Below are 14,142 nucleotides of genomic sequence, written 5' to 3'. Positions count from 1 at the left end.
CCTACTGTCCCCTGCCATCATAGGAGGAACATGGAGAGGCAACTTGGAAGACTGGGCTGCAGAAGACTGGATTGAGGATGTGAGTGATGGTTGCCACTTTCAACTTTATTACAGTGGCTACACAAGCACACGTGCATAACAAAGGTTCTCTTCCTGATATTCTGTTTTTATCAACAGCTGTCTGAAACCAAAGTGTTCACTGCCTCTGCTCCTGCGAACCACATCACATCTGGACACAAGTATGGGCTCCAATCTAATGCTCACAGGAACGCACACTTAACCCCATGAAATACTCTTTCTGTCGTCTTACAGCACGAATTCTCACAAATAACAGTAAAATGGCTTTGGGTTGGAATGCGAAGGTTTCATAGTAATGATATGAGTTGTGGGTATATGTAATCATTTCTCTGTATCTGCTTGTAAAATGATGGAGATGATGGTTGCAAGCACATAGCTGAACCCGTTGTGTGCAATACCTCAATCTCTGAATCTCCTTTCATCCAGTTACTTAATTTTTTTTTTTTCATTGCATTCACTCTGCTCAACTTCTCATGGAGAGAGCAATATATACATGCGAGGTATTATACATAAATAGAAGTGATATTTCATTTTGGCAAAGAAGCCGTATCAGGGTACAACACTAAACTATCCACTCAGTGTCCCATTGTAAATGTACTGGTTGTCCTCTTTCCTCTCCAGTGTGGACATGGGCTCGCTGCTGCCCAAGACGGGCGGTGTGGAGGCAGATCTGGGTGGCATGGAGCCCCCTGCCCCTGTGTGTGTGGGTGGCCAGAGCCTTGTGTTCACCAACTCTCACCACAACTGCGCTCGCACCGCCACACACAGCTATGCCAGTGCTGCCTCTGGCACTAGCTACACCCACAGTGCCCTGGTGAGGCAGCCAGCCACACACACTTCCTTTTCATGGTTATACATATCTGCACAGGCTTTCACACAGACACACTATCAACTGTCTTGCTCTGTCCATTAGTCCTCAGTCCTTGGCTCTGGATTTGGGGCTCTGAGTGGGCCCAAGCCGAACCCGGATGAGGTTAGGATACCAGAGCAGCTCAACGGGCCCCAGCTCACCACTCGGACCCATCAGCAGCTGGTCACCGCGGGCAACAGCAGTGTCGCCAAAGAATCCGGTCCACCTGCAGTTCTAGGCTCTGCCCCCATTTCTGCCAGCGAAACCAAGGCCCCGAGAGTGGAGAAGGGCCCTGTTCTAACCTCTCACTGTAAGACACATATGGGTGCTATCATATGGAAAAGTTTCAAGTGAGGTGTGGGTACATGTCATTGTTTGTCTGTATCGACTTGTCGAATAGGAGGAGATAATGATGGTTACAAGCACATAGCTGAATCTTAATGTGTGGACGACCTCAATGACTGAATCTCCTTCCATCCTCAAATTGCATTCTTTCCCCAATACATTATCACTCTGTTCAACTTCTCATTCTATCCCCCCAAAAGTCAAGTATATGGTGATCTAATGGTGACAGTTGGGGGGGCAGACTCATGGTACATGCAGATTTGAGGAGTCAGATCTGTATTTACTGGACTGCTAATGCCAACCATTAACTCTTCTCTCTGTCTTCTCCAGTGGATCTAAAGATGCAGCCGGAGCCGTCCTCTCTCCTCAGCCAGCTGGCCCAGCGGCAGCAGCAGGCCCAGCATAGCTCCCTGCCCCAGGCAGAGCCTCTGTCTCTTCCCCCCCAGGTACCTACTCCCCCAGGCCACTACGATGCCGGGCCCCCGCCTCCCAGAGACGGACCCTCCCTGGACCATCAGGCTCCCATGGCTGAACCCCCACAGAGGCAGATCAAGACCCAGAGACGCAGAGTACCTCCTCCCTCAAAGGTTAGGAAACGTGTGGAAGTAGAGGTTGCCTGCTCATTCAGAGGGCACATAACAATGAGTGTTTGTTTTTCAAACATTTGTTAGCATATCTAAAAGTACTGTAGGTAAGTGCAACTTTGCACACATTCGGTCTGAAATGTCTTAGTGTGTGACTGAGTGATTTATATATTAAACTTTGTGAATAGTTTGTCCCTCTCATCCTCTTTCCTAATCCCTCTTGCTTGGTCTCCTCAGATCCCCTCATCTGCGGTGGAGATGCCAGGCTCAGCAGATGTGTCTGGTCTTAACGTGCAGTTTGGGGCCCTGGACTTTGACTCGGAGCCCAGTGTGATTGACATGGGCCACCAGGCTGAGCCTGCCAGGGATCCGGCCCCCACAGCTGTACCCCAGCCCCAAAGCAGCTTGTTTTCCAAACCTGGACCAGTCAGGTGTTTATTTGCTGCATTTTCTTAGTATCACTGTGTTGTATAGGGGTAGAGGCCACGGTGAACTTGCTTTACACTAACCCGTCCCTTTACTTTGTTGTTGCAGTGAGCCCCTTGGCAGCTTGTCATCCATGCCGCCGTCGATATCAGACCCCAGTTTCCCGTCTCTGGGTTTGCCCAGTGCCACACCATCCCCCTCCCTGGGTCTCCCCAGCGCCGCCCCACCCTCCTCCACCTCAGCTAGCAGAGTGGACAATGGCCCCGTGCAGCGCATGCCCCCCCACCTGGGCTACCCCCAGAGCAAAGACGCCGCCCCTCTCACTGTGAGTCACCAACACTGGATTTGTCAGGTGTGGTCAGACACTCTCGATTAAGACTAAGTCTCTCATAGATATGGAGATGATGGTTACAAGCACATATCTGAGTCTTACTATGTGGAATACCTCAATGACTGAATCTCCTATGGTCAATGGACACTTAAGACCCTCAGGCATTATTTAAGATTACTAGAGCTCTACTTTATTAGCACTGTATCGTGAAATCAAGATGGCCGACTGAGAATGTCAATGTCTTTCACAGAATGGCTATGGTGGCGTGAGGACACAGGGCCCTGAGGACTGTAAGTACTCAGGAGAATTTGTGATTGCCGAAAGTGTTATTTCATGGTGAAGTCCAGCATGCTTGCTTATCTGTTTCTTCTCTTTCAGCGACGTCATTGGCTTCTCGAACCCCTAAGCCCCAATCACCTCCCATGAGCAGTGACAGTGGCCCCGTCCACCATGTTCCCTCCCCAGCCCCCACACCTTCCTACTCTGCCCCTCTGCCATCTGTCAGCAGGTAAGCCCATCACTTTCCCCCCCAGTAATTCTCATAATGGAGATAATGATGGTTACAAGCACATAGATGAATCTTAATATGTAGACTACCTAAATGACTGAATCTCCCATCTACTCTATTGACTGACAAAATAATTAAGTCCTTGTTGTAATGAGTTGATTTAAACTTTAAGACTCATCGGATGATTTGGTAACGTTACCTGTTTTCTCTGCCACGGTTTCCCCAGTCATGTGACCAGTACATACTCGTCAGGATCTGCCCTCTCCACTAGCTCCTCCCTTACGGTCAGCACGGTGTCTTCTTTTGGGGTTAATGTAAATCGCGTCCAAAACTGATCTAAAATAAGCGCTGAAAATGTAAAGATGCTACCAAAAAACTAAACTGCTGTCTGTCCAACTCTCCCTCCTGCCACCCTACAGATGACCAGTGAGGAGAGCAGTAGTCTCCACACCTTCTCTTCCTCATCTGGCCCTTCCATCAATGCTGCGGTTAGCAGCTCCAATGGCATGATGCATGTCCCCGGAGCACCTGGTCTATCCGCCAATGGCAACACCACCCTCTCAGCTGCCGGACGCACTGCCCAACCCCAAACCCTGCTGAACACCTCTGGTGAGCTCAGGAGAACCATGCTGTCACACACAGGTTTTTTTTGTCACTTAACGGTCCTGCTGTCTATTATTTGACTGTGGACCTGTAATTTTGACTCCCCTCTCTCTCATTCTTGTTCCACAGGCAAAGCCCCCCCTAACTTGGCCCAAGGACTGCCCCCTCTGCTGGCTAATCAGTACATTATGGGCCCTGGAGGCCTGCTCCCTGCATACCCGGTAACAACGCTAAACCTCTTTCTCTTGCATGTTCTCGTTCTTTGTTTCCATGAATTCCCATCCATTTCTCTTTACCAGTCTTGTTTTCCCCAAGTCTTTCTCTCACTGGCCTGCCATTGCACCCTTTCTCTCGCTCTCTTCCCTTTCATACCTTTCGGTTCTTGGTTGAATATGTGGATTATTTCGGTTGACCTGTTTCATTTGGTCATTGTACCTCTCTAAAGCAGATCTATGGATATGAGGACCTACAGATGCTGCAGTCTCGTCTGCCTATGGTGAGTAACTTTTCACACATGTACTACGCCGATGAAGAGCAATGCAGCACACATTTGTTTGCCCAGACAGACTCTTGCACAGTCTCTGGTTTAGATGACTCAAACAAAAATAAATGTTAATGATTTAATATTGCATATCTGTGTCCCTGTCATAACATTGAGATGGTTACAAGCACATGGCTGAATCCTAATATGTGGACTACCTCAATGACTGTTGAATCTGTTTGGCTTCTCCTGGTGTCTATTTCTCTGTAGGACTACTATGGAGTTGCATTCCCTGGTACAACCGCAACCATGCCTGGCAGAGATGGGCTAGCCAACAATCCATATTCAGGTAATGCTTGTTCCACATTCATTTACAGATGCACTATATTTGGTGGCCTGAACCAGATCGGGTGCACACCATAATATGGAGATGATGATGGTTACAAGCACATAGCTGAATCTTAATTTGTGGACTACCTCAATGACTGAATCTCCATCTCCTCTGACTAACAGTATAATTAAAGCTTGATTTACTTCTGGGGGAGGGGTGGCTAATTTAGCTCCTCCCAACTCTCACACAGGGCCTTCAGAAAGTGTTCATACACTTTGGCTTATTCCACATTTTGTTGTTGCAGCCTGAATACAAAATGGATTAAGTTTATTGATAATCCATCTCAATGCAACACCACATGATGACAATGAAAACACGTTTTGCTAATTTGTTGAAAATGAAATGCAGAAATATCTTATTGAAATAAGTATTCACACCCCTGAGTCAATAGTTTGTCGAATCACCTTGGACAGCAATTACAGCTTTGAGTTGTCTCGGGTATGTCGATAAGCCTTGCACACCTGGATTTGTTTTCTTGTTCTCCCATTCTTTCTTGCAGATTTTCTCAGGGTCTGTTAAGTTAGATGGGAAGTGGCGGTGAAGAAAAATCAAGTCTTTCCATAGGTTTTCAATGCGATTCAAGTCTGAGCTTTGGCTGGGTCACTCAAGGACTTACAAATTCTTGTTCTGAAGCCATTCCAGCATTGCTTTTGGTCATTAGCCTGTTGGAACGCAAATCTTTGCCCCAGTCTAAGGTTGTTTGCACTCTAAAGCGGGTTCTCATCCAAGATTTGCTCGTATTTGGCTCTATTCATTGTTTCCTCTATCCTTATCAGTCTCCCAGTCCCTGCTACTGAAAAGCATCCCCATAGCATGATGCTGCCGCCACCATGCTTCACGGTAGGGGTGATATGCTGAGCCTGGTTTTCTCTAGACATAACTCTTTGGCCTGAATGCAAAGTGCTATATTTGTTTCATCAGACTATAAACTTTTGCCTTATGATCCGTCTTTCATGTGCCTTTTTGAAAGCGCCAGTTGGTCATGTGCTTTTTCTCAGGAGTGGCGTCCGTCTGGCCATTCGCCCATAAAGACTTACGGTTGTTTCTCATCTCAGCCAAGGAACTTTGTATGTCTGACAGTGGTCATTGGGTTCTTGGTCATCTCCCTGACCAAGGTCCTTATTGCCCGGGTGCTCAGTTTGGTCGGACGACCAGCTCCAGGCAGTCTGAGTACTTCAATATTTTTTCCAATTTCCCAATGTTGGAGATCACTGGGCTCTTGGAAACTTTCAACACTAGAAATGGTTTTATACCCTTCCCCAGGTATATGCCTAAATTTGGAGTGTTATAGCAAAGGGGTGTGAGTACTTATGGAAGATGCATTTCTGTATTTAATTTTCAATACATTTGCTAACATTTCTAAAAGCATGTTTTCACTGTCATTATGGGGTGTGTGTGTGGCGGGGGAGAAATACATTTGATTTGTTTTGAGTTCAGGTTGGAACACAATGTTGAGTAAGTCAAGGGGTATAAATACTCTCATTCCCTCTCATGCATTTGCCTGTTCTCAGAGGGGGAATTCTGACCGAGGGGTTAACCTCTCAGGGATATTCGGGACGGTAGCGTCCCGCCCCGCCAGTGAAAGTGCAGGGCGCCAAATTCAAAACAACAAAAGTCTCAAAATTAAAATTCCTCAAGCATTTTAAAGATAAAATTCTCGTTAATCCAGCCAGTGTCTGATTTCAAAAGGCTTTACAGCGAAAGCACCACAAACTGTTAGGTCACCACCAAGTCACAGAAAAACACAGCCATTTTTCCAGCCAAAGAGAGGAGTCACACAAAGTAAAAATATAGATAAAATGAATCACTAACTTTTGATCTTCATCAGATGACACTCATAGGACTTTGTTACACGTGTATGTTTTGTTCGATAAAGTGCATATTTATATCCAAAAATCTCATTTTACATTGGCGTGCTATGTTCAGTAGTTCCAAAACATGCAGTGATTTTGCAGAGAGCCACATCAATTTACAGAAATACTCATAATAAACATTGATAAAAGATACAAGTGTTATGCATGGAATTTTAGATATACTTCTCCTTAATGCAACTGCTGTGTCAGATTTCAAATAAACTCTATGGACTCTGATCTTCATCAGAATGCACTCCCAGGAATCTCAGTAACACAAATGTTTGATTTGTTCGATAAAGTACATAATTTCTGTCCAAATACCTCCTTTTGTTAGGGCGTTTGGTAAACAAATCCAAACATGTCAAATGAAGTATAGAATCAATCTTTAGAATGTTTTTATCATAAATCTTCAATAATGCTCCAACTGGAGAATTCCTTTGTCTGTAGAAAAGCAATGGAACCCAAGCTAACTTTCACATGACCGTGCGTCACGAGCTCATGGCAATCTGCCAGACACCTGGCTCAATCCCCTCTCATTTGGCCCCACTTCACAGTAGAAGCAAAGTTCTAAAGACTGTTGACATCTAGTGGAAGCTTTAGTGGGATATTGGTCATCTTGCACTTCCTATCTTCGATAGGCTATGAGTTGAAAACCTACAAACCTCAGATTTCCCACTTACTGGTTAGATTTTGTTCAGGTTTTTGCCTAACATATGAGTTCTGTTATACTCGTAGACATCATTCAAACAGTTTTAGAAAACACTCAACTTCAATCTATGCATATTCTAGCTTTTATGGCTGAGTTGCAGGCAGTTTACTCTGGGCACCTTATTCATCCAAGCTATTCAATACTGTCCCTAGTCACCAAGAAGTTAAGCACACGCAAATGGGGCGTAATTCCTTTTATGCACTTCTCTACCCATATTCTGACTTTCAATTTAAGCATAAAAATAGCATGCTATTCGTTGGGGGTGGATATCAAAGAAATTAATGTGTGGCGGAAGTGTCTACAGATACGCCATATTTGAACCTTGTTAATTCCCTCAATTCCACCACCTTCAAGCACAAAGAAACAATTAAGGTCGAGCAACCTGTCGGTTCCAAGTGGTACATCTACTTAATTATTTCCTATGTAACACTATTCTCCATGCACTGTAATTGATAAAAGCTAGGTAAATGAGTAATCTGTTTGGATAAGGGGATTGTTGACATTAATGACAGTTTCAGATCTATTTGATCATATGATCACTGGAGACTAGAGGTCGACCGATTTTATGATTTTCCAATAACGATACCGATTATTGGAGGACCAAACAAAGCCGATACCGATTAATTTATTTGTAATAATGACAATTACAACAATAATGAATGAACACTTACCTTAATATAATACATCAATAAAATCAATTTAGCCTCAAATAAATAATGAAACATGTTCAATTTGGTTTAAATAATGCAAAACAAAGTGTTGGAGAAGAAAGGAAAAGTACAATATGTGCCATGTAAATAAGCTAACGTTTGAGTTCCTTGCTCAGAACATGAGAACATATGAAAGCTGATTGTTCCTTTTAACACAAGTCTTCAATATTCCCAGGTAAGAAGTTTTAGGTTGTAGTTGTTATAGGACTATTTCTCTCTATACCATTTGTTTTTCATATACCTTTGACTATTGGATGTTCTTATAGGCACTATAGTATTGCCAGTGTAACAGTATAGCTTTCACTCCTACCTGGGCTCGAACCAGGGTTACATCAAACGGCCACCCTCGAAGCATCGTTATCCATTGCTCCACAAATGCTGCGGCCCTTGCAGAGCAAGGGAAACAACTACTTCAAGGTCTCAGAGCGAGTGACGTTTGAAACGCTATTAGCGCGCACCCCGCTAACTAGCTCGCCATTTCACATCGGTTACACCAGCCTAATCTCGGGAGTTGATAGGCTTGAAGTCATAAAGAACTGTCAGACCGCTCAGTTAGACTGCTCTATCAAATATCAAATCATAGACTTAATTATAACACATACAAGCCCTGGGTCATTAAAATGGTCAAATCCGGAAACAAAATGTTTATTCTTTCAGTGAAATACAGAACCGTTCCGTATTTTATCTAACGGGTGGCATCCCTAAGTCTAAATATTGCTGTTACATTGCACAACCTTCAATGTTATGTCATAATTATGTACAATTCTTGCAAATTAATTACGGTCCTTTGTTAGGAAGAAATGGTCTTCACATAGTTCGCAATGAGCCAGGTGGGCCAAACTGCTGCATATACCCTGATTCTGCTTGCACAGAATGCAAGAGAAGGGACACAATTTCCCTTGTTAAAAGAAACTCATGTTAGCAGGCAATATTAACTAAATATTCAGGTTTAAAAATATATTTTTGTGTATTGATTTAAGAAAGGCATTGATGTTTATGGTTAGGTACACATTGGTGAAACGACAGTGCTTTTTTTCATGAATGTGCTTGTTAAATCATCACCCGTTTGGAGAAGTAGGCTGTGATTCGATGATACATTAACAGGCACCGCATCAATTATATGCAACGCAGGACATGCTAGATGAACTAGTAATATCACCAACCATGTGTAGTTAACTAGTTATTATGTTAAGGTTGATTTGTTTTTTACAAGAGGAGTTTCATGCTAGCTAGCAACTTACCTTGGCTTCTTGCTGCACTTGCATAACAGGTAGTCAGCCTGCCACGCATGCTCCTTGTGGAGTGCAATGTAAGGCAGGTGGTTAGAGCGTTGGACTAGTAACCGGAAGGTTGCAAGATCGAATCCCCGAGCTGACAAAGTAAAAATCTGTCGTTCTGCCCCTGAACAAGGCAGTTAACCCACCGTTCCTAGGCCGTCATTGAAAATAAGAATGTGTTCTTAACTGACTTGCCTAGTTAAATAAAGGTTTAAAAATATAAAAATAAAAAAGGTTTAAAAATCAGCCACAATCGGTGTCCAAAAATGCCGATTACCGATTGTTATGAAAACTTGGAATCAGCCGTAATTAATCGGTCGACCTCTACTGGAGACTGAAACCAGTCATATGGCAGCAAACTGAAGCATGCCAACATATCACCTTTTCCACAGTGAAGTTGAAGTGCTGGCCTTGTAACTTGGGATATAATTGAGGTCTAAATTATAGGCTTCTGTAGCCATGCGCAAATAAGTGTAAAGGCAAACCTAGAGTACTTTTTTTAATTTTATTTTATTTCTATTTTAATTGCACTGAACAAAAATATGAATGCAACTTAAAAGATTTTACTGATTTACATATGGAAATCAGTCAATTGAAATAAATCAATTAGAAAACTATGGGTTTCATATGACTGGGAGTAAAGATATGCATCTGTTGGTCACAGATGCATGTTGCCGTCAAATGAGTGGATTTGGCTATTTCATCCACACCCGTTGCTGACTTGTATAAAATCAAGTAGTAGAAACGAGTTCTCTGGAGTGATGAATCACGCTTCACCATTTGGCAGTCCAACAGCTGAATCTGGGTTTGGCGGATGCCAGGAGAAAGCTACCTGCCCCAGGAGTAATAATGGTCTGGGGCTGTTTTTCATGGTTCGGGCTAGGCCCCTCAGTTCCAGTAAAGGGAAATTTTAACGTAACAGCATACAATGATGTTCTAGACAATTCTGTGTTTCCAACTTTCTGGCAACAATTCGGGAAGGCCCTTTCCTGTTTCAACGTGACAATGCCCCTGTGTACAAAGCAAGGTCCACACAGAAATGGTTTGTCGAGAATAATATACAGAGTATATTCATTCTTATTCAATTGGAAAGACAAAACAGTTGTATATTCCATTTAGCCTTTAGCTTTACTAAAACTTTATCACTATGTAAACTTATGTTTATAAACCTCAAAATAAATTATCAAAGAAATCTAAATTTGGACCTTTCCAGCAAAAAAACAACTTTTCAAATGCAAAACAGGGGCATGAGTCACCCACCAAGTCTACATATTTTTTGCTGCTCTTCACTGATTCAAGCAGTCCTTTCTCCTCTTGCATAGCCAGAGAGAAGTCATTACATGACAAATCACAGTTCCCAGATATTTGAAGTTAATTTTTTATCAGCTCTGTGCTACATCTGTTTCTTTGGTCTGACAATTTAATGGTCATCATACAGAAAATCCTCTCTACAAAGACATTTGAGTCTGGCATACTGAGGACAAATAAGACAATCCTGAACATGTTGATTTAAGTTGTCTTTCCCTGGGTTTTGGAAAACTGCCACCTACTTCTCACTGGATTTTGTGGTATTCTGTCCGGCCTTCTGTATTTCCTCCCGACTAGCACAAAACTCTTCATAGAGTTGGTCCATACTGACTGTCTCTGTCATTTTGAGGGCCACCACCACCTGCTCCAGGTCAGTGAAGGAGAGCTGCTCATAGAGACCAATCAGTTTCACCATTGCATGTTCTGGTGAGAATTCAAAATAGTGTCATAGAACTTCAAAGCCCTGTTGCTGCTTGGACCTTTGTGCTGACAATTGTTTGTCCATCAGCTACTTGGTCTGCTCAGAAAAAACTGTCCTGTTTCAGCTGAAGCATATTTAATGTTGAACTTTTGGACTTCCTCGTAAACGTCTGTGATGCAGAGCGTTGTTTGGAGTTGGTCAAAAACACACCCACTTTGTGGAAAAGGCACAGATAAATCTCACCAGCTTCCGTTTTTTCTTCATACTCAAAAATACTATTCAGTGCCACAGGACAGGTCTCCCTATCTCACTAAGGGACCTGAAGTATAATGTAAGAGCTGGCCAGCTTTTTTGGAGACGATCAACGCTGGATGAAGAGAGCCATCGTGCAAACATGACGCAGAAACATGTCGCAGAATTTCACGCCACTCAGTGTCAACAAAGGCAAAAAAATGCACGCAGTTCCTCTCTTCAGGAAGCAGATACTGATAAGTGGCTGTAGATCTGTAAAACAATTCTCAATATCCACTGACCGCTGATCGCAGGCGTGCTTGCAGGCATTATGAGGTATGTGAGCTGGACAATTAGCTTTCAGAATGCGATTGTTGGCACTACTCAGTAACTGGTAAACGGAGGGGTGTTTTCCAATTATGTCAGTGTCCGCAGTAGACGTCACGAAGAATGCACCGATATTGCTAGCACCTTTAGCTAGTGTGGCCTTGTGCATTTCTGAGGATGCATGCCGAGTTAGGGCATTCTCCCCTTCATAGCCAATTGAGAATTCCCGATGCATAAAGTAGACAAAGCTTTGGTTGAGTCACCACTGACAGCCTTAACCCACGTCAGTTTTGCGTTACATTGTTTGTGGTATCTGCAGTCTTTTTTTGCATGTTTATCCATATTTCCTTGATATGCCAAACCGACCGAACAATAACATAATTACTTTGCAGGAATTGACGCGTTTACACTATACTGTGATTGGATGAATATACAGGACAAGGGAGGTCTTGTATAGGATAATATAGGGACATCCCGGCTAATACGGGACAGTTGGCAACCCTAGTTGTCCAGTAGGTTATGCCTGCCCATAGCATAACCCCACCGCCACCATGGGGCACTCTGTTCACAACATTGACATCAACAAACTGCTCGCCGACACAACGCCATCTGCCCGGTACAGTTGAAACCGGGATTCATCCGTGAAGCGCTCACTTTTCCAGCGTGCCAGTGGCCATCGAAGGTGAGCATTTGACCACCAAAGTCAGTTATGATGTCAAATCAAACGTGCCAATTCTCTCTGTCCGCAGCTACGAGATCAGAGTTAAACGTACGCAGAAATGAATAAGGCCTGATTTAAAAAAAAAATAAATGTTTTTATTACATTTTAATAAAACATGAATCCACTGAATAAATCTAACATCCCGTTTCTCGAGCTGCAACATGCATACATGTTTGTGTCAACGGACATGGAGATTAAGTCATTATTCAACGTAGCTACCCGGTGTCTGCCCCTCCTTTTTGTTGTGATGAGTTTGTCGACTGTCCACTGTACAAATCCCTTTTCAACGCCGTGTGTTGTGGAAAGGCAAACGCTAGTCGTTTCACACTAACGTTAGCGAACCAAATATGGAAATTCAGTGGCCTCTATAGTGCCAGTAGTTCACTCGCATTTGCTAGTGAAAGAAATGCAAATACGAAAAATAACTGGTCGCATTTGTGCGAGTGTGATATACATTTAATTATGCGTCCCATTTAGTTTTATTTTCCACCTAACATTACGAGGATTTCGCAACCTGGTAGACTAACTAATTATGATCCACGTCACAAAAAGTATAATAAAAAATAAATATCAATGTAGCAATATTGATGTTACACAGGGAACAGAAACCAGTTGTTACTTTATTAATGTGCTGGTTGACACCATGCCTAGTAAAGTGTGCTTTACTAGGCATCTTTGTCTTGTCGTGACGACAACACAAAGCATATTGAAACATGATGGCAGCGGTACTCAAAAGGACCTGGATCTCATCAATGAAAATGAATACATCCCAGGCGGCAGTTTGAAAAAGTGCCGCGTTTACAGCCTGGTCATCGCGCTGAACATCTACGTTAGCTGGCTATCGTGAGTGACTCCATGCTAAAGGCTAACTGGCTATTGGATACAAGCAGTTTCGTTAGTAGCTAACGTTCCATTCTACAACTAAATCGCCATGGAAAATGCACTGAAACCTCCGGGGAAAAATAGACTTTGATGATTGTAATTTAGCACTGACCTGGGAAAGAGATTCAATTTGTACATGGATCTTACAATGAGAGAAGAACCTGATGACTCAAAGTGAAGCTACTGTATCTCATTGGGGAAAAGGGCAGAGATTTGTGAGACCCTGTGTGGGCAGTATAAAATAATCTCTCTGAAGTAATTGCAGCATTGGATGCATTTTGTGATCCAAAGAAAAATGATTCAATTGAGATATTTAGACATATATCTCACTGAATTGAAGACTCTAGTGGCCACCTGCAACTTTGGAGTAATCAGACTCTCTTATCAGGGACAGGATTGTGTGTGACATGTGACCCACACTTAGGAGAGCACTTACTCGGAGACTGATCTCAGTTTAGAGAAATGCATACAGATTGGAAGAGCTGCAGAACTGTCCAGACAGAGCTAAAGTCATATAAGTGTAGGGCCCTGTAGCAGTGCATGCAGTAACACAAAGAGAGGGAGAGGAGACCCTACAGAGGGACAGAGCATGATACTGTGGACGGACACATGAGAGAAAAAAAACAATCACTGCTCTACAGTTTGCGAAAGTGCATGGACCAGCAAGAGAAACAGTCCTGGCAATGGAAAATGTGTCAGCTGACTCAGTGGTGAGGATGTTCTGTGCATCACACTAGGGGCAAAGTCAGAGTGCATCAACGTGGTGCAGGAGAAAACCACAGACCCCAATGCTGCTCTCTTTGCAACCATGCTGGTCAACAAAATGTCAGTCAGATTTCAGCTAGATTGTGGTGCTAGTTGTAATGTTATCCCTGCAAACCTCAAAAGCCAGTCACCTATATAACAAGAGTACTCTGAAACCACTGGGGAAGTGCACACTTAAAATTATCAATCCACACATTAAGAAACCTACCGAGTTGAGTGCATCATAGTCAACGAGAATGTGCACAGGCCCATTCTAGGCAGTAAGGCTGTCCAGGCAATTGAGTTAATTACTGCGCAGCATCACAACATCCTGGCCATCAAGAAAACAGGATCCTGGACAA

The 14,142-nt window shown here is 43.3% G+C and overlaps 1 protein-coding gene and 1 non-coding gene across 6 annotated transcripts in view; both read left to right on the top strand.

Moving 5' to 3' along the window:
* The window catches only part of LOC135528708 (ubiquitin-associated protein 2-like), a 34,541-nt gene that overhangs the window by 7,778 nt on the left and 12,621 nt on the right, over window positions 1-14,142 (top strand). For 4 of the 5 annotated variants that reach the window (XM_064957978.1, XM_064957825.1, XM_064957872.1 and 1 more), the window contains exons 9-22: window positions 24-79; window positions 178-239; window positions 700-892; window positions 992-1,238; window positions 1,604-1,860; window positions 2,095-2,288; window positions 2,392-2,608; window positions 2,865-2,904; window positions 2,993-3,122; window positions 3,349-3,406; window positions 3,542-3,731; window positions 3,855-3,946; window positions 4,171-4,221; window positions 4,477-4,555. In XM_064957978.1, coding sequence (XP_064814050.1) covers window positions 24-79; window positions 178-239; window positions 700-892; window positions 992-1,238; window positions 1,604-1,860; window positions 2,095-2,288; window positions 2,392-2,608; window positions 2,865-2,904; window positions 2,993-3,122; window positions 3,349-3,406; window positions 3,542-3,731; window positions 3,855-3,946; window positions 4,171-4,221; window positions 4,477-4,555 — 1,866 coding nt within the window. The remainder of the gene's footprint in view (window positions 1-23; window positions 80-177; window positions 240-699; window positions 893-991; window positions 1,239-1,603; window positions 1,861-2,094; window positions 2,289-2,391; window positions 2,609-2,864; window positions 2,905-2,992; window positions 3,123-3,348; window positions 3,407-3,541; window positions 3,732-3,854; window positions 3,947-4,170; window positions 4,222-4,476; window positions 4,556-14,142) is intronic. The other variant, XM_064957917.1, reaches the window with a different exon arrangement.
* LOC135551767 (small nucleolar RNA SNORD121A) lies at window positions 1,326-1,404 on the top strand. Its single transcript, XR_010457370.1, has one exon. It is a non-coding gene; the product is annotated as a small nucleolar RNA SNORD121A (small nucleolar RNA).

This window comes from Oncorhynchus masou, chromosome 1, assembly GCF_036934945.1.
Source record: "Oncorhynchus masou masou isolate Uvic2021 chromosome 1, UVic_Omas_1.1, whole genome shotgun sequence".
Lineage (NCBI taxonomy): Eukaryota > Metazoa > Chordata > Actinopteri > Salmoniformes > Salmonidae > Oncorhynchus > Oncorhynchus masou.
The sequence above is the reverse complement of the archived record's forward strand: the minus strand, read 5'-3'. Positions and strand labels throughout refer to the sequence as shown.